Source organism: Helicoverpa armigera, chromosome 20, assembly GCF_030705265.1.
Source record: "Helicoverpa armigera isolate CAAS_96S chromosome 20, ASM3070526v1, whole genome shotgun sequence".
Lineage (NCBI taxonomy): Eukaryota > Metazoa > Arthropoda > Insecta > Lepidoptera > Noctuidae > Helicoverpa > Helicoverpa armigera.
This window is the reverse complement of record NC_087139.1, coordinates 2,309,204-2,330,107: the sequence shown is the minus strand read 5'-3', so window position 1 is coordinate 2,330,107 and position 20,904 is coordinate 2,309,204. Positions and strand designations below refer to the sequence as shown.

The 20,904-nt window shown below is 34.6% G+C and overlaps 1 protein-coding gene across 2 annotated transcripts in view; it reads left to right on the top strand.

Annotated features, from left to right (window-relative positions):
* The window catches only part of LOC110379545 (uncharacterized protein), a 69,380-nt gene that overhangs the window by 27,896 nt on the left and 20,580 nt on the right, over nucleotides 1-20,904 (top strand). For both annotated transcript variants that reach the window (XM_064039839.1, XM_064039838.1), the window contains exons 5-6: nucleotides 8,051-8,256; nucleotides 20,622-20,649. In XM_064039839.1, coding sequence (XP_063895909.1) covers nucleotides 8,051-8,256; nucleotides 20,622-20,649 — 234 coding nt within the window. The remainder of the gene's footprint in view (nucleotides 1-8,050; nucleotides 8,257-20,621; nucleotides 20,650-20,904) is intronic.

Here is a 20,904-nt window from a genome sequence, read left to right as displayed (position 1 = left end):
AGGTAAACGAGTTAGGTCCAGCGCGCAGCCGAGATTATTGCGACAAAAGTTATAATAACTTCCAGTGAGGCGGTGGGGTAAGGTAGAGGAGGAAGCGATTTGGGATTAAGGTAGTTTTGATGTAAGAAAATATACTGAAAAGGTAATAGATTTTCCGGGCCGTATACATATGTATATAAAATTATTAATGTGTGTAAAGATACATGTATTTATCAACCGAGAGGTAGCGTAGGTATTTTAATACATACTGATTTCATTGTGAAAGTCTATGTTGTTATTAGCTTAATCTTGAAATAAGAATATAATAGATTCAATGTCGCCTTAAGTTAGTGAAACTTTGTGAAAATTACACATGTACTTTTGTGTAAAGTAAAACTATTATTTTTAGTAACAAGATAAGTGATGCACCAAATGATACCTAATATCCCAATTCTGATTCTTCTATTGATTTTTTTTCTGACGTAATTGTACAAGTAACGTAGTTCCAGACGTATCTACTAAGATGACTTTATATTACAAAATATACGCAACTCATTATAACATTTATGGAACCACAAAAAAAATCGAACTAAAAAATACAATATAATTTACTGAAAAATCGCTGTTCGCCTATACTTCGCACAGCATTTCTTCAGAATCAGTTTACACGGGAGGTTTCCTCGGTAATCTTTCCGTTGTGGATGCGATATCTGGTTTGCGAGTACAAGGAATACGATCTACTAGCAAATGCGATTTAAACTCTTTCGGTCGGGTAATGAAAATCGACCCGTGTGGAGCGAGCCGTGAGAGAAAATACCTGATATGATTTGATGTTTGCTGTTTTTATATTTGGGAATATTGTTTTTTTGCGGTAGAATTGAGGTAGAAGATGATTTTGGTTTACATAACATATGCTGCAGTCAGATTTTTTGCCTTTTCAGAACTTTAGAGTTTAAAAAGACTTGTGAAGAATTACCTTAGTTTTCTTAAAACTTTGTAATCTAACATTGATTATTTATCTTAGTATAGACAGCCAGCGGTTTCACTTGTCTCCTTAATGAGTTATCTAATTAAAGCTGAAATATTTTTTCAAATCGTTTTAGAATGTGAGAATATAGTGCATATATAATAGCGCATTCACGCCACCAAAGAAACTCTTCGGCTTTATAATGTTAGTTAGTAACATCTGTAAATAAAACAGTGTGAAGAAGTTTCTCAACTTCACAATAGTTGCTCAGTTCAAATGGTCTTGAGAACAAACTTTCTACAATAACTCAAAATTTGACTGAACCTAGTGTGGGTAGAGATCAATTCGATCTCCCTACAGACTAGAGTATTTGAAACTGTTCAGATATTTAGTGTACTTGGTTTGATCGGCGTTTCATGTTCACATGTTACACTTGGGGGCACAAATATCGGGGCAAAAACTTTTATGATATAAAAATAGTATCCTACATAGCTTAACGTTCTTTTAGAATCTAAGCTGCCGTCTGCAACTGCAATGACGGCATATGCTGTAACTGCAGGAAAACAATTAATAGCTTATGCTGTTGATGCTTCGGTCTCAAACTCTTTTATGTAAATACATACTAACCAATAAATGCAGCTGCGGTCAATTTTATGCAATCGTGTCATGTGCGGTTGGCAGTTGTAAATAGCTGTTAGCATTTATAAGGTACCTTTACAGAAAGCACGCGGTTGTCAGAAATATCTGACACAAAAAATAAAATTATAGTTGTATGCAAAAACAGAAAATTCTCGACAGTTCTTCCACCTGACAAGAAAACGTAACTGAACAGTTTCCCCTGCTGGGCAGTGTAGAGGCGTGTTTTATTCGCGTACGTTACACAAAATAAAAGTAATGACTCGCGTAAAGTGCGTAGTTCCGCGCTGATATATCGCTGAGGTCTCTCTTATGAGTGTACCTCGGGAAAATGGCGCCGCTCTGTGTTCTGTGTTTTTTTATTTAAGTGAGTATGTTATTTTGCAATGAAGTGTAATGATCGGTAATGTGGGAATATTATAACTATTTCAATGTGTGTTAAAATCAAAGTAGGTACAGCACTTAATATGTAGGTTTTTAGCTTTAGAAAATTAGGGTAATTTTAATATCAACAAGCTGTTATCCTGATTTGTTTCATATTGTAACTGACTTTGACGTACTCGCACAATGTGCTACAGAATAATAATTATCGTACCTACCTACATACATACATTAAAATACATCATCTTATTCTCAGACTTCGAGTACCGCTTACTACAACGTCACTTTAGCATAGTTATTTCATTACATATTTACACAACAATTACTTAAATAACTGTAGAATAACTTTACAAAAACATCTTCCATATAAAAACGCCGTACCATAAACCATGAGGGGTTATGAGCGTCTCAAGCAATTCACAGCAATAGCTCTCAAGTTCCCTCAGACACGCCAAACGCTCGTTAAAGCGAGGGGGCGGTGTCGGCACTCTCCGACACTCGACACTCCGCTCTCAGACACTGCCCGCGGCTCAAAGGCGTGATCAAATATAGAGATGTGATGTTTCTTCATGTTTGTATACTTTTTGTGCACTCTTAGGTATTTTGAAGTGGTAAAATGTTTGGTAAGTGTTAAGATGAAGGATATTGGAGGTATACCTTTAATAATGATTGTACGCAACCTTTTATAAGAGGTCTTCAGTGTGCAGTAGAACGTATTAATGAAAATTGTGCAGTACTACCTGCTTCCCGCATTTATACTGAGGGAACTGCCGTAACCGGATAAAAAGTTGCCTATTTTCTCAGGCTCGTGTTACTGTAATTGAAATAATATTTTACCTTTATATTTTTGACGTTAAAGCGCGACAGACAGACAAAGTTATTTCAACATTTATAAATGTTAAGCAAGGATTTGTAAGCACGCTAACCGACAATCCTTCAACCCATATATTACGAAGAAAATCCGCTTCAAACTCCAAAATTATTAACCAATTAATAAACTTCTCCAAAACCAAGCAACAGGAAAAACGATTAATCACTCCTTAAAGGGCGACATACTCAAATTACTTCGGAATAGGCGTTATTTGTCAAGTTAAGGTAGACTAATTAAAACTCATTAAAATTCTTTACGTGTTTCTAAGGGTCCAATGACGGTGCATTAACTGGAGTGACGCGTGGCCCCAAGTTTTCCAATTAGAATATTTTCCGAGACTCCCGTCAAGGTCGTGGGTTTTGTACCTAATGTTTGGGTTTTCAACTAGGTTTTGTTCGAGTTTGGTGGGTCGGATACTTCAGCTTAAATACGTGACCTAAATAGGTAAAAAGTTCGTGCTAGTGAAATATGTTTTGGGTTTAATTTGTAGTAAGTACCCATTGAGAAGTTTGTGAGCTAGTATTTATTTTGAACGACTTTAACAATTTTTTTTTATGGTAAAATAAATTTATTAATTAAAATGAAAACATATATACAACATACAACTAACTTATTACCTAATATATACACTTACTATAAATAAAAATATTTAAAAAATTGCATCAAAAATTTAACAATTATTTCTTTACTGGTTTATATAGGTGAATAATATATAACTATATTATACTAATTTTTGTCACGGTATGTAGGTCTTTATCTCTATATGAAATTAAACATTAGTACACTCACAACATTTCTTGGATCGCTATTTATGTAACGTAGAATACAAAACACAAAGTTCCCATACCCAAACAGAAATATATCACTCGTCAACCAAGGTATTGAGAATGTCAGCATTTTGTCCAAAGTGTCCTCAAACCCTCGACTACTCGCCAAGTAATTTATGAGCCATCGAGCCTCTCATTACGCACAGGTGGCGCCTCCCCGCGGCGCCGACGCTAACTAATTTCATATTAATAACGAACTTCCAATTTTGAATGCACGTGGCGTTATTTAAAACTATCGATTTTAGTTCGAAATTTAAATGTGACAGATTGAAGAATTATTTGGAATAAATACTTTTTGGTGATGGCGGGCAGTATTTGTGGATTAGATTGAGAATTTCATAGTAGGTAATATAATAAATTGTGTTTTGTAAATACAAAAAAAAACAGTTTTGAGATGATTGCTCGATACAGAGATAGATGGAAAGTAGGAAAAAACGGGATTGTTTCTATCTGAATAAAAAAACCGGCCAAGTGCGAGTCGGACTCGTGCACGAAGGGTTCCGTAAATTACAGTTAAATCAACCTATCTCAAAAACTATAAGAGATACTTTGATCAAACCAAAAATCGTTGAAAGAGTTAATTAGCATGCATCACCTCTATTTTTTTTAGAATTTTATACCCCGTAGTTATAAAAATAGAGGGGGGGGGACATACTTTTTACGACTTTGAGAGCTGATATCTCAAAAACCGTTCACTTTAAGAAAAATGTTTTTTAGAAAACTTTATATCATTTTAAAAGACCTTTCCATTGATACCCCACACGGGTATGTACATCGAAAAAAAAAATTTCATCCCTCAGTTACATGTATGGGGGGCCCCACCCCCAATTCTTTTTTTTACTATTTAGTGTCATATTTTTGTAGCGGTTCATACAACACATATTCCCATCAAATTTCATCACTGTAGTACTTATAGTTTCCGAGTAAATCGGCTGTGACAGACGGACAGACGGACAGACGGACAGACGGACATGACGAAACTATAAGGGTTCCGTTTTTGCCATTTTGGCTACGGAACCCTAAAAATGGTCTAAAGTATACCTAATGTAGAATTGTACCTGCAAAAGAATTTTCAGAGTCCAAATTGAAAATAACAATAGCAGCTTAGTTCTGCAGTTGATGAAACAAAATTGCACAAACGAAAGCGCAACTAGCATTTGCTTTGTGCAATTTATTGTTGTCTTATAGATAGAAAGAATCAAATACTTTTGTATATTTCTGCTGTAAATGGACGTTTTACGGCTTTTTAAGGCTTTCGTCATCTTTTCCCAGAAATATACCAAAAAACTTATTTTCTTTTCTTTCAATTAACAAACGGCTTCTGCTGTTTTCTTCTGAGGAAACATGTTTTTTTTTCTTTGTTTGTAAAGGCTCCGAAACTACTGCCCGATTTGAAAAATTATTTCACTGTTGGAAATCTCACTCTTCTAAGGCTATATTTTATCCCGATACGGGCAGTAGTTCCTATGACGCAGATAAATTCAATAAATAAACGGATGTTCCTTTTTATATAAAATATAAGTAGATTTGTATAGATAACCAGATACCAACTGCCCATTCAGAACCATTTATTAAATACCTCTGATCCTATTCAATCTAAGAATATGCTCGGATGCTCGAAAACAAACATTCTATATTCAAATCCATTTCCGAATACACCCGAGAGATCCCGAAACCACACGAGCTTTGTTTGAGAACCAATTCATTGGACAGCTCTGACGGGACGCATTCAAATCGTTCCTTTTAGTACGTATTGGGTTTACAGCCAACATGTAAGTAAGTACATGTGTGATGTAATATTCCAAATTCGAATAATGTTTTATTTTCATTTTCATGCTGTTGATCTCTGGTGTTTGTCTAAACTGTTTGTAATCAAGAAGAACAAAAAAAACAGCCATTCATTTACAACACCGCTCAAAAATAGTGATTTAAAAAAAGAACCTCCAACTATTTTTATCTTAATTCAATTTCATTAAGCAATTCGAACTCCTTACTTCGCTTCGCCTCAAAACAGACTTTCTCTAAAGTCCTGTTACCCTGGTACCTACGTGTTGACGTGTTATCCCCGTGAGGTCAATCTCTAAAGGTCAGGCTGCATGAATGGCGTGACGCAAGCAGATTCCGACATTACTTGTGTAGACTTGACGAGTGGCTGTTTTGTGAAGTACTGAATTGAAGTTTAAATTAAGGTGTTTTATTTAAGCTGAAAGCTTTTTCATAACTGCGCTTAAATTCTGCTTCGTTGCAAATATAATGTTTTTATTTATCAAAACCAAAGTATTGATAATGGCAGTCCATTCTGTAGATTTAAATAACGTTACCAGTAAAATCTCAAAGAAACATGTCAAAACAAGGTATCTTTCTACTAAGAAACAAAATTCATTCATTCAACTCTACACCATAAAACATAACCAACAAATCTACATTAACAAAACCTCAGCACATTCACAGTAAGAACATTCATACTAAAACTCATTAATATTACCCGAAGATTGCTTTCAGTTAATCAAGAAACATCTGTCTATTCAAAATTAAACCGATTCTCTTACTAATTGTGAATTCAACGCGTACAACCGTTGACGCATCAGGCCCTCTGTAATTTGCACATTGTTCCTTTGCCTCCGTCAAAAGGACTCTTGTTCCCCCAACTCGGTCAAAAGGACTCCTTGTCCCCCGAATTTCCCCGAAATGCGGGTGATCGATGGCGTTCGTGACGTTTTGTACCAGGGCAACAGAAGTTAAAGAGAGTATTGAAATGGTGAACTTGATAGATCGATGGACTTTTATTGGTGAATCGCCTTTTGTTGCTTTGTTAGTTGTCAGTGCGCGGACCGGCTTTCTGAATAATCAAGAATTATATAAATGAACAGAATTCACACGAAATTATTTTCTTGCTTAAATATTTTTTCGTAAAAACTGTCAAAGATATTTACTGCTGTTAAATGTGATCCCAGAAATCACCAGGTACTCTGTATAAATATCTGGTCTTAATAAGTTCACCCGTCCATGGGTGACCGTGGCAAGCTCTAGTGCCAATCTATCAATGTTAATGGCAAATTAGTCTTACGCCTTTCAATCACTTAAAGAAAATTCTGTCCATTAATTTTGTTAATTAACTTTTCGGCTCTCGTACAAAACTTTTGAAAATAAGTATTACCAATACCTACACTATCTTGCGAAAAAAACGAACGCCAAATATTCGTCGAAGGCGTAAATGTGAAAGCACGCATTATTTTTCTAACAAAATAAGGTGCTCATTTTTCTTGCACCTACTTTTATTTTTTTCTCCACAAATGTAATCCCTTCTACTGAGGGAGACAGCAAAAACAGTTGTTCCTTACAATAGTCTGATTGTTCAAAATGTTTGTATTACACGGAGCGAATAAACAAATGACGGCCGCTGCATTGTCTCGCATTAACAAGAACAATAATAATAGACTGTAAGACTGTCACAATAAAGACGGGATTGTATTGGACTAATTGATTTAGTTCATTAAATAACATCGCTGTGATTGGCTGAGATATTATTTTAAATGAAGCAAATTATTTGTTGATTTTGAGTAAAACATCCTAATTGCAGTTATAGGACGTCCACTGCTGAACATATGTAGGTAGGCTCTGTAGTCCAAAATAATAACTAGGTTGTATCTTAAACTGTCCCACCTTCAAACATACATACATAGACCATTTTGATAGTTTGAAGTAACCAGGCATTTTCCTAGTATGAATATGTATTTAAGAATAATCGTTAAAAACACTAGAGCCAGTATTATCCAGGATGTTTTAAATAAATTAATTGGCAATTTACGAACCCACACTCTGAAACTTTAACTATAGGACTTTTATAGCGTTCCAAAAAATGTAGAATTATCCGCTTTTAAAGCTCGTCAATCATCAAACCGATGCATACCGGTGTACCCTCACCGCAGCTGTTAATTAAACGCAGGGGTTTGTGCGTGTTAGTGAGCCACGGTCACCACACACTGCACATTTACTACTTAGATATGCAGCGTTCCAATGAAATCTTCTTCTGTTATGCACTCCTGGTATTGTGAATGAAAAGCTGTAGGAACAATGTGAAAATAACAAGTACTAGGAAAAAGTAATTTATTTACCTTCATCAGTAGGTAATTTAGCTAAAGAGTTAGTTAATTTGAGTTCGCTTATCTATAAAAGTATAGTCGCCATAGTTTTTTCCTTAAGGTTTTCCACCTTAAGGAAAAAACTCGCGTGAAAACAAGCTCCTAATTCATATACACATAAATGACAATTTAGCTGTTTTTTGAGACTCCTCTAGCACCTTGAGAGAACTGCTTCCCGCGCCTGGATACAAGTATTCTACATACTTTTTGTTCTTGAAATATAACTAATTTCATATTTCACCAACAGGACGCTTCAGGCAAATGTATGGCGACTCAAAAACACCTGGTGAAGGAGTGTCCCGAGATGCTGGCCATCGCGACCTGGACGGGACAGGTGCCTCGCAGACCGACCTTACCTCCAGGAGCCAAGCTGTCTCAGCTGATGGCATTAGGCTCCCGGCGAAACCCTGGACATGTCGTGTGGATGCTCGCCAAATCTGATGCTGAGATGAAGTAAGTACTTTAGGAATTGTTTATGCTAATATAATTTAAGCTACGGTATTGTTTAATAAATAATAAAGGGCTAAAGAAGAAACATGGTGGGTGGTATTCAGTAAGAGTCTGAAACTCCCTCACGCTGCACCCACAGAGGAAGGGGTCATTTGATGATTTCCCACTAAAACAAAAATGTTAAGCTTAGTACAGAGTAGTCGTTTTAATATACACGTCGATTGCGGCGCGTATACCTACATGGATAGTTCACTCGTTCCGTATTGAAAATTCAAAACATGTTTTCACGTAAATAAAAATAGAAAGCAATTCCTGTAAAAATCTTAAGGGTTCTTGACTTCTAATGGAAATACATAACATTATTAAAATTAAATCATGTAAAGTCATTAGTTAAACTCTTTGCTTGATACGTGGTCACGTCGTAAGGTCGTTTATCACAAGCCTGTGACAGAAAGGGAAATGAGAGTGCATTATTACGCTAAATTATTACTATTATAGTAAATGGTTTACCTACGTTGAAACTGCATTAATAGCTACGATATTAGTCTCCATTTGGTCCTTATCCCATCTAAATTGCCCTATCCTTTAGCTTTTTTAACATGCGAAGAAAAAGGAGTCGTCGACGTCGAGTTTTGTAGGACTTGCACCTGAAACTTCCTAAAACTTCTCCTTCTTTCTCAAGTCCTAGTGTTATGGCACGAGGGGTCATAAGAACTGCTGCAAGCTAAATAAAGAACGGCTTAAAAAATACACCAATAATAAACAATCTACCCGTAACTAAAAAAAAGTATATTATTATATTGAAAAAGCTCTGAAAGTTAACAATTAAAATAAAGAACCCTTAATCATGTAGGTACCCCAAACGCGTGAGAACTTATTTATTCCAAGTTCATTGGCATCAGGTTACGAGGTAAGGTCAGAAGGTACGTTTAATTGGACGGCTGGAACATAAATCTTTGCTGTACGGTAACTGGATAGAGGATTATCTGATGAGTCGGTTCAGAGCTACTTGATCTAGTTGAGCTTGCCTGTTGAAGGGATGAAGGACTGATTTGGACAGATTTTTTGTAGATTTTTAATGGCATTCTTCTTTTCGTAACTTTGTGAGTATGATGACAATATATCAATCAAAATAATGTTTTTACAATTGATATCAGTTTTTTTTATATAGGATTTACCAGCTCGTGGCTCTAATGTACATACATATATGTACCTATTTATATGTGTTAATACTTGCGTATTGTTTTTTTTTTTACGTACAAAAATGTCCGTAAATCCTACTAGTTTTTGTAGGCACTTAGTTATTTCCTTAATTCTAATCCTTATTTTAGTCTATACTGTAGTTCCACTAATAACTAAAACACACCAAAAACTACTTTCCTACCCACGTAAAACACCGGTAACTTGTACCTATCACGTGGCTAGTGATTGTACAAACGAGCGGGCATTACTCTGAGCTCTCCGACTATAATCCCAGCCGTTACCGACAATTATACTACGTTATCGTACCTTTCGAGGGCTGCCTACGATTATTTACCTAGTAGTATAGACGCGGTTGTTAAGTACGGGCACACTAGAAACTTTTAGTCGGCCGATAGTCATAAATCAGTACGAAGATGAGTGAAAATACACACGTAACATCATCATCTGCCTAGCCTTTTCCCAACTATGTAGGGGTCGGCTTCCAGTCTAACTGGATGCAGGTGAGTACTAGTGTTTTCAAAAGGAGCGACTGCCTATCTGCCCTCCTCAACCCAGTTACCCGGGCAACTCAATACCCCTTCGTGAGACTGGTGTCAGACTTACTGGCCTCTGACTACTCGTAACCACTGCCAAAGATGTTCAATGAAGTTCTTACGCACTTGACAACGAACAGGTATTTGGCCGGTATCAGACCGACTAAAAACTTTGATTGAATTCAAGACTTTCTAAAAAAGTGTTTCAAGTGTGCCAACAGTCGGTCGACTGTTTTGTCTATAGTGTGTGCGATAGTTAAGGGTTGAATTTCAAATGCCTTTAATTCTGGTGTTTAGGATTCAGCTGCCGTCTTATCTGGTTTGCGAATTATGCTCTGTTTATTATGACGAAATGTAACTTAGTATAGTAACTATTTAGTTTGAAGAGGATTTAAAATTACAATGTACAATATAGAAACTATTTGATTGTAAACTAGCGTAACAATAGTAGGACTTGTAGTTATTATTTTTAGACAAGAAAAAAATGAAGAAATGTCATCAACCAGTGTAGGTTAGAGTAAAAATATCATAAACGTGTAGAACGCCGTGCTATTTATCTCAAAAAAGTTTTAATAACCACAGCCAAATGAGGACTTTAAAAAGAGTCTGCATACCAACGCACATTGTAAAGCCAATAGCAGTCAGTGAACAGAAATACTCAATATCACCATAGGTCATTGGTCAACGGAGTTCATTGCGAAAAACAAAAGCCGAACGAAAGAATTCATTTCAAATATACAAATAAAGAATAAAAATAAATAATAGTTTAAAAAAACTAAAAAATACGCTTTTTATAGAAAAACGAACTAAAAAATAGAAAACAAAATTTTAATGAATTTAAATTAAGAAAACAGTGTTAAAAATTTCAATGAATATAAATTAATAATAGTGTGAATACAAAAAAAATATATATTTAAAAAAAAGCGTGGGGTGCATGGTGTCAATAGTTATAAATATTTTATTGACAGATATGAGTACAGTGATTTTCATTTCGATAATATCTTAAAAAGCACCCCACGCTTTTTTTAAATATTTTTTTTTGTATTCTCACTATTATTAATTTATATTCATTGAAATTTTTAACACTGTTTTCTTAATTTAAATTCATTAAAATTTATTTTCTATTTTTTAGTTCGTTTTTCTATAGCGTGTTTTAGTTTTTTCTTTATTTATTTTCTACTTTTTAGTTTGTTTTAAAACTATTATTTGTTTTGTAGAAGTAAAATTCTCTTTAGTATACAAAAATTTGTCAATATTAGAGAAAACGGCTAAAGATAATTATTGGAAATAAAAATCAACATCGAGTCCTGAGTTATCGACTGTAGAGAAAAACTCTAGAAAATTTTACTTAATTTTCTTACCTTATCGACTATAGATTTATATAAATTAACAAAAATCATATTTTGCAAATTAAAAAGCCTAGAAGTCGGTGTCTAATGGATGTTACTAAGTTAATTTTGCCACCGACTTCTAGGCCGATGCACCTAAAATTAGTTTTTTTTTTTGCTTTTTAGTGTTTTGGGAAGTCGGTTTAATTTTTTTGTAAAAAGGTTATTTATTTAAAGCTTTTCAGTGATACGAATAGTTGTCACTATCCATACAAGTGGGAAGTTCTCATCAATACAAAGAATATAAGTCCAAACGAGGTATTTTACACATTCAGTTGTCGAGTTCCCTCGACTTGTTCTGGTCTCCATCATCAGGTCAGCTCCAAATCTTCACATTGAATAGTGCTTTTAGGCGTACACCTGAGTTTCAAGTTTTTACCCTATGTATGCCTACAACTTTTGAAGGTTGCCCTCGATTTCTCAGGGTTTCCATCATCAGATCCTGACCTGATGACTATGGGACCAACTGGCAGCTATTCCGAGTCGAACAAAAAAGAATCACGTAAATCGGTCTATAAACCTCGGAGTAATCGATGTGTATGTGTAACCTCCTCCTTTTTGGGAAGTCGGTTAAAAATGGAATAATTTTATCAAATTAGTGTATTGTCATCGGTCCTCAATAAATCTACAAAGTTTGAACGAAATCTGGCCGTTTAAAGTGGGTCAAAATCGCGCCCAAAGAAGTCGGTTACAAACAAACATACAAACATACAAACATACAAACCTACAAACATACAAACATACAGGTGAAGCTAATTAAAAAGCGTGTAAAAATAGCCATTGTTTATATTTGGACGCCTATTAACGGACGCCGGACCGAAATAGCTTTGTGGGTTGAAGAAACTTTCATAAAGCTGCCCAGAGTCTGGAAGTTGGTGATTGATACACCTATGCATCGGAGAGCACGTCAATGTCGGTCCTGCGTCTGGTCTCTCTCCGGTCGAGTCGGATGGCCGTCGTATGAGAGTGAAGGAATAGAGAGTGCACCTGTGTCTGCGCAAATACTTATGCACTATAATATGCCCTGCGCAGCTGGCTGATCTCGGTATGAGAACAGCTGCCGTGGCCTAAATTGGCCATTATTGTAATGGGTGTAACTAACACCCGAAAAGGAACCAAAGTGGAATACAAACAAGATTTAAATTTGCTTGAACGCTGAATTATTTATTAGCTCGAATCGGATATAAAAGTTTCAAAGACTTTAACCATTCAGGTGGATGATATCTGTGAAAGTTTAAACGGAGTAAGTTAGCCGATCTTGGATTATTATTATTCTGTTTGTCTTAGATCGTAAGTTTGTCTGTATAATGGAAGTTTATTGACTCCAGTTGTGACGAATAGAATAGTTGTTCATAGTATTAGTTCTTGTTTGTCGCTGGAACAGTAAACAGTATCGTTTTCAGTTTGGTTCATGTTTTGTACAAGAGTCGTGGTTTTGGTGTTGTTGTAAAGGAGGTTTCTATAGTAATATAGAAGAAGAATATTCGTTTGTTTATTTGTTTGTTTGTGCACTAAAGGCTTTGAAAGCTACACTCTTCCCGAGTAACATAGACTATATTTTATGCCGATACTAACTGAACTTCCCTGGGGACGCGAGCAAAACCGCTGACAGAAGCTAGTTTTATATTAAAAAATGCTTGTTGTCTCTGGAACCTTGCACTACTGTGTTTTTAACGCGTAACCCATTAATAGGATTACAGTTTACCTGCGGCGAGTAATACTGAATATTGGCATCATTCTTTTAATAAAATAAATGATGAAATACTGTGATAAAACTAAAAAAAATCTTCTCGAATGCATGTTTACCTAGAAATTCTGCGAAATACGAATGAAACATTGAAAAATCTTGAAAAAAGAACTTTTTCAACAGTAGATATTAATTTTCGAGATAAGGCGCTTTTCCGCCATCTTGCTTTTATCGTTTATTTCCCGCGCTTCGGACAGAATGAATATTTATCTTTATACGACAGGATTTTGAATAGATTACATTTATTTTTATTTAAGTAACGTTATTTATTTATCCTGCTGCAAATGAATACAAAAATACCTATGTGTTTAACATAGGAAAAAAAATGATTAAAACAGCTACTTGCATAATTGACGCCATCGAAACTAGAACTTTTTACACAGTTAATATAACGAAGTTGAGTTGTGTACTGTATTTCTATTCTGCTACAATCAATTGTAATATACCTTATTAATTAGAGAATTCATTAAAATTACATTTACAACAGTTCAACTCACATCTAGGTACTAATTGTTATCGAAGTCTTAAAGTATTACTCAGGTATCGTTCGCTAAGCGAACGATACTTTAATCAAAGTCTGGCTAATTCCAATTTAGTCGAAACAATTGCATGAAACAATTCAATATTGTCCTCATAGAAAGTTCAAATGACGATTGAGGACAATAGCAGCAATTTTGAAGGTTAATTTACCTATATATTTTATTGGGAATACTTTATTTTTCGGTAATATTGACTACAATAAGTCTGATACCGGTTTAACCAAGGGGTATTGGGTTGCCCTATTATCTGGGTGCAGGAGATCGGATGAGCAACGATCCTTGTAAAACACTGGTACTCATCCGATTAGACTGGAAGCCGACCCCAACATAGTTGGGAACAGGCTCGGGAGATGATTGACTAAAGTCATTGACTGACGTGTTTGGCACAAAGTTAAATAAAATTGTGCTTATGTACCATGAGAGTTGAGCAAGCTAATTAATATTTTGCCACGTTAAAACGGATGCTTTTTGTCACATGTTTCACCATAACCTTCATCGATAAATAAATGAAATAGATAAGTAAATGGGCTATCTAACACTGAAATATTTCTTCAAACCAAATTCATACCAAAACAAACTCTTCAGCTTTTAATATGGATAGGTACTGTAGCACGTAGCGCGCTCGGTGCCAGGATATTCGGGATATTTTAATTAAAGTCATTTAAAAACTTTCACTTTAGTTTATTTCGGATCGGAAGCCTAGTGATAACTTCAGTAAACCTAATCCTATTATTTTTACATATAATACATTTAAATAGTTGTCCAGCCAGGAACAAAATATAATGAATAAAACCTATGGTCTAAGAAGTTTCTAACTGCTCTACAGTACATCCTATACCTACAGCTATAAAGTAAAACAAACAAAATGACGGCAAGCTTTGGTAACGTAAATGTGAAAAATGTCCGGACAGGAGCGTCTGTACCCCAATATCAATAAACCAGGGTTAGTTGAACAAGTTAACTATGAAAAATCTGCTATTTCAGCTGAAAGTTTAGAAAGAAAGTCGTTGTGCACCCACGCGGTTCAGTTCGGGATTAGTGCTATGAATGGGTACAAGGAAAGTGGTTGAAAGAAGGTTTTATTTACAGTGTAGTGGCTGTGTTTATTTATTTTACTCATAAGTAAACCCTGATTTGTTGTTGAGGCACTTTAATACTCTTTTTTAAGAACTACAAACGTTGAAACGTAGGTAATTATTATTATTGTTTTCTAAAATTAAATTGTGGCTAATTTGACGATTTATTTTAAATTCTTGAATAAATACACATCAGTATATACAAAAGTATATCATAGGTTTTCCCGAATTCGTCTTCCTACTACGTACTGCTTTGTAAACTGTACCTAAGTAGTAGATAGCTAAACAAGCTAACAAACTTTTCTATTTTCATTTCTAGTAGTGGGATAGTTTCATCTCGTAACAAACTTTGCTACACGTATATAAACTATCACAAAACAGTTACTATTACGTACACTGTTTCCACGAATCATGATTAATTAGAATGTATATAAACGAGTTCGTACAAACAAGTTTGCAGAAATTGCGGTCTAATTGCAGTTACCTGTAATTGAAATGAATCATTTTTAGCGGTAGAATTTTATTTTATTTATTTGGGCAGTCGTCATTAAAAATACTCGCAAACAAATAGAGAAATAAAGGAATACTACATTTTATTTTATTTATTTTAAACGGATATTTGGTATTCTTTATTAACAACGAACAAGTACAGTTCACAAATAAATATTTGTATAAAAGTGGTATCATATAACTGACTTATACTTTATAAAAAATCCTCCCCATCGCTGTCGACTGGGAGCGTGCCCAAAAGGCTGACAGCATTACTACGCTGGTTGCAAATTTTATTTCATTATCATGAAAAGAAATTGTAAATACTAGACGAATCTTATAATATACAGCTTAAAACTAATAATCAAAAAATTGGTCTTCATCGCTGTCTTAATATTATACTAGAACCAACATATGATATTAAAGACACAAAGTCATTTATTCAAAGTAGGCTGAAAATCAGCACTTTTTGAAGGTCGAATTTATAAATTTTCAAATAAAAAAACACCCACATAGTTTAACGCCTTTAAAAAAATACCTATGTAACTACTTTTAAAAGCCTAGGTTACTTAATACATTAATAGTAGACTTTATCTAGTAACTCAACTTCAAAGTATGTAATTCACCAGATTGATGGATCCGTCTGCTGTATCAAAGTATCTACAATAAACCTTTTCAACCAACAATAGGTTTATTTTCATCTATTGAAACGTTCACTTACTAACCTATAACTAAAACGTTATCCATCACCGATTTCATGCAAATATGAAAAGAACATTTCAATCAAATACTTACTGGTTTTTTTAAGAAGTCATCATTATTTTTTCGTCGAAAAAACGTGTATTTTTTGTTGTATGTACGCGATTTTCCAAAGGCGTGCTTTCTAGTTTCGTGGGCCATTTTTCAGGCAGTCCTTGTTAAGGAGAGAAAACACGAATATCGATCACTATGCTTACTCTGAGGGTTTAAATCGATTTCCAAGTTTCCCTTATCGTTGGATTTCCTTCATGTTTTTTTCAAGAATCATGTAGATTTAAAGGAACATAATTTGTCAAAATCGAAATCAAACCCATGAACCTAGCTACTTAATTGCAATCGTCTGCCATAGCTTGCGCTATTTTTCTATTTGAGCAATAACCTTACTACCATTTTTATGTTCCACAAAACTCCAGAACATTCCTTTTGTTGTAACATAAACAATCACTAATGTACCAGCTTTTCAAACTGCGAAAAGGCGTTCGAAATTGGCAACATTATTTACAGGAACGCCCATCCCGAACCCGATCTTATCTCATTATTTATAATAATTGGGTGAAAGGGGATGAAAGGGGTGGAATACGACGCGTATCCTGTGCCATGAGAGAGGAAAAAACCGGCACTCCATCACGCTGGTCTTAGACGGCGTGTGTAGTGCTGTGACTGTGCGTTTTAATAACAAGTTCTTCGGAACTGTTAAAAATATTATGTTCATCTGATATTCGCTTAGGATGTAGGTAAATAAAATATCAATGAAGAATTTTCACGATTAAAAATGTTGAAAATTTTCTTAAAGCTAATAAATAAGTGACTTGTAAGATTTTTTCGCTTTTGAGATTTTATATAATATAGAAAATAAAACATTGATTGATTTTTAAATCACTGTCTCTGTTTTTTCAGTCACTGCATTTTGCTGAACTATTATTAAATTTCTTATAGCATGAAAAAAAGGATTGCGATAAGCCAAATCAAATAAATGTACGCAACATTAGCTCGTACACGCACAAAATAAAACCTAATACAATTTCGCCATCTTAGAAGAGTCGCAAATGACTCTTAATACTGATAATAAAAATGAACCTAATAAAAGATTAGGGGAAAAGGCTCAAGGACGTAATCCGATAACCCAATTATTTGGTCGAGTGTCGATTGTTTTAGCTCATCCCTAGCATGAGTTGCCGTTGCCATGGTAACGGGCTCTGCTAATATGGGAACATCGTGTGTAACTATTACATAATTTAGGCCTTGCTTGCCGATGGCGTGGTTTTGGCAGATGTAGGTACCTTCTTGTTAAGGAGAAATACATAGGTGCTACTGGAAATATGTACTTACCAATATTTCAGCTCGCTATGGGTTTGGCTTTTTAAGCACATAGGTATTATATTCAAAATATTGTGCTATTTTGTAATAAACACGGGTCAATTTAATCTCCTTCAGTAATATTCGGAATATTCCGATAGATTAATTAGTTTAAAAAAAATAAAATAACAGAAATTTCTTGTTATAATAATTAGAATTACGGGTACCTATTCTTAAATTAAATTATCTTACCTATGTATATTTATCAGATTTCAAATTATCTTCTTGGCAAGTTTTGGGCGTTTACATAAAAAACGTTATAAAAAATTGTACATAGCGTAAAAACTGCATCAGGCGCTTTTCATATTTCATACATTCAACTTTTATAATTTACATTCGCCTTATAAATATGTATATTTTAAAAAGTTTTTACTTATTTATCGATAAACTTCAAGCAGAGATATTTTGATACAATACCCATATAAAGATATACCGTTTAGTTACAAAGAGTTCAACAATCAAACTCATCTCTTTGATATGTTAATATGAACATTCACTACACAAAGACATTCAAAATGGCTGGATTTGACGTTTTCAAGAGCCAAAGATTGCAGTTTTATATATTTTTTTTATTTTATTAAGATTTCGCGTTTTAACATAATGTAATTTAAGATCGATACTTTTATATAAATAAAATTGAGATTTGATTTTCCAAAATGATTTTTTTATTGTTACACGCAATTTCAGTGATTTCAATATGAATACCTATTAGCACCAATCGAGTAACCACTTAGCTTTCGCCTCTGGATTCATATGAATACTACCTATAAAAACCTGCATAAAAATAGCATACAGTAATTCTCAATTTTGCCATGTAACACTGAAAGAGATTTTCAAATCGGTCTAGTAGTTCCTGAGATTGGCGCGTTGAAATAAAAACATACAGTTTTATAATCTTCAGTAGAGATAAAAAAATGTCTTAGTATAATTATATACCTAACAGAACAAAATCCTGAACTCTGTAAAATAAATAAAAAGAGATGTGTTAGGTAGGTATTTAATATATTTCATACTAAAAGTTTATCCCAAAAACACTCACCATTTTCCCCCCACCGCATGTTAGTACATAAAAACATATCTCTTAAAAAAGCTCGGTTAACCAAACCATGTGGAAACAACGCACCTATCTACATATAAAATTAAATTAAAATGTACGTTTGTGTTAAAACATTTTTTGCCAGCATTTACAGGTAGAGCCTGTTTATTCTGCTTAGGATACAAAACAGCTAAACCGATTTTTGTTGTAATAGTGTGGAAAGGTGCTTCATTTTTTAATAGGATTGGGTAGCTGGTTCCTGCAATTTCTCTTGCGTTCATTTTCACCTTTCCCGAAAATCGTTATTTCATTTAAACTTTACTTTTCAGCGTGAAAGCACAACAGATATTCAGATCTACGCTCACATTATAACTAAAATCAAAGCAAAAACTATTTTCATTAACATCACAACCCCCCCGTGAAAATAACACGGGCAAAACCGCGTCAAACTTCTAGTTAGTAATAAAAACGCGTTCGCAATTCCCACACATCACACAACCGCACCTACATCACCCAGAAATTAACCTCGAAACATATTTCCAACTTAATTTGGCGTCCAAAATAAAGTGTACATTAAAACACGGAGGTACGTGTGAACCGCCATGTTTTTTTGCGACGAAAATATCGAGTAAGTAGCTAATGGAGTGCGTGGATCGAAAGTTTTATCTGCTTCTTTCGTGTCGATGACATTGTCTTATAGTGAGACTACACTTTGTCAGCCCACAGCGAGAGCACGGCCGGATGCGCTCATTAAGTCCTCCCGCGAGCAAGTTTCAGGGCTCAGTGGACTAGTTTTATCTGAAAATGACTTTGACACTACATAAGGCTTTGCAGTTTTGAATTTTGTAGTAACAGATAGAATTCTTGGGATAGAAAATTTTCTGCTCAAAGCTCGCTTTGATTCGATAGGTCGATTGTGGAGAAATAAATTTTGATAAACATGACATAATTTTAGATTATTATCGCAACTGTAGTCTGCTGCTTATTGCAGACATTACGCACTAGTATGCTATTAAATTAATTTAAATATATACTGGGCTAGTCCAAGTTCAAAATAAATCGTACCATATCCTTTTCTCCATTTCATTAACAGAAAAATTAATTTGTATCGCATTTCAGTTACGTACCCATTCGCACTCCATTTTTAACTTCTCCCAATGTAATAAACAAAACCGTTTTATCTTGGCCTCTGTCAGCGAGACACGAGCTCCAACGAGCTGGCCCCAAATAAAATTAATCCCACGGGAGGATCCGTCTCTCTCAGGATTACGAACAGGATTCTACTCCTTGGCTCTCCGAGGAGTTTACTTGACAAATTGGATGGGTTGTGTCGGATTTTCAAGATGTAGGTCACAATTTTCATGGAAAGACTTAACCCTTCGTACTACGGTATACAAATCTTCGATACTACTAATAATAATTATGACCCTTATGGGGGCGCATGGCTATGAGAAACGCACCGAACACAACAAATAGGAGTACTTATATAAAATCGTACTTATAAAGGCTAGCCAACTTGCTAGCAGTGAATGAATTGTTTGACGCTGAAAGAATCACAGAATCGATCGGCTGTCATTTGTGTACAAAAGGAGGACAGGTGTAAAGAAAATATAATATAAATAAATAGTCCGAACAAACCCAACACATTTGATTTGAATATGTAATGTGAAATCGTTCTTGACTTATAGAATTACAACGAAATGTGGCATTAATTTGTAGGTACATGTTCAAATTTCTACAGTGCATTTAGTTCTGACAAGTGTACTGATGATCTATAGAAATAATATTCCCAGAAATTCCCTCAAAATAATATTCAACCCTTTTAAAAACGCATTTCCCCGGATCAGTGGTGACTTACGACCACCGAACTGACCTCCCGACACACTGACCCTTCTCACACTTTGTTCCTATCGGCTCTAAAGGTCACAAAAGGCTTGTTGATAAATGTACCATATTAAAATTATTGCTATTAATTAAATCAGATAGGGTACTGTTAATTAGCTAATTGATGTCGGTTTTTGAAAGCTTTTACTGTACGATATTTTCGAGATTGATAAGTGCTTTCCCAGTTTTCAATCGAGATGTGAAATCAAAAGTGATCGATTAATTAAATTGGTATTGGGTGTACTTATGCCAAAAACTCTTGATATTTTATATCAAACATCTATTTGTACGTAATTTTATACCTACTCTTATGTGATTTTGTACTAATATTTTGTGTATTTTTCTTTGCTAACTCAAGAGACTGGATGACAGCAATATCAAAAACAGTAAGTGGAATAGAATATAACTTTTCAGCATTAAGTTACACACGTTTCCGTTACTTTTACATTTTTCTCTGTGTTTTAAAAATTATCAATTTATAATTCGAGCGATAAAATAGTTTTTGAATAATTCGTTGTTGAAAAACTAAAACATCTATTTGAAAAACAGAACACCATGTCTCCGTGACCATTTTAAATGTAAACATTTCTCAACACTGTGACCATTTTTTGATGCAGTTGACTATCCTGTCAATCAACTTT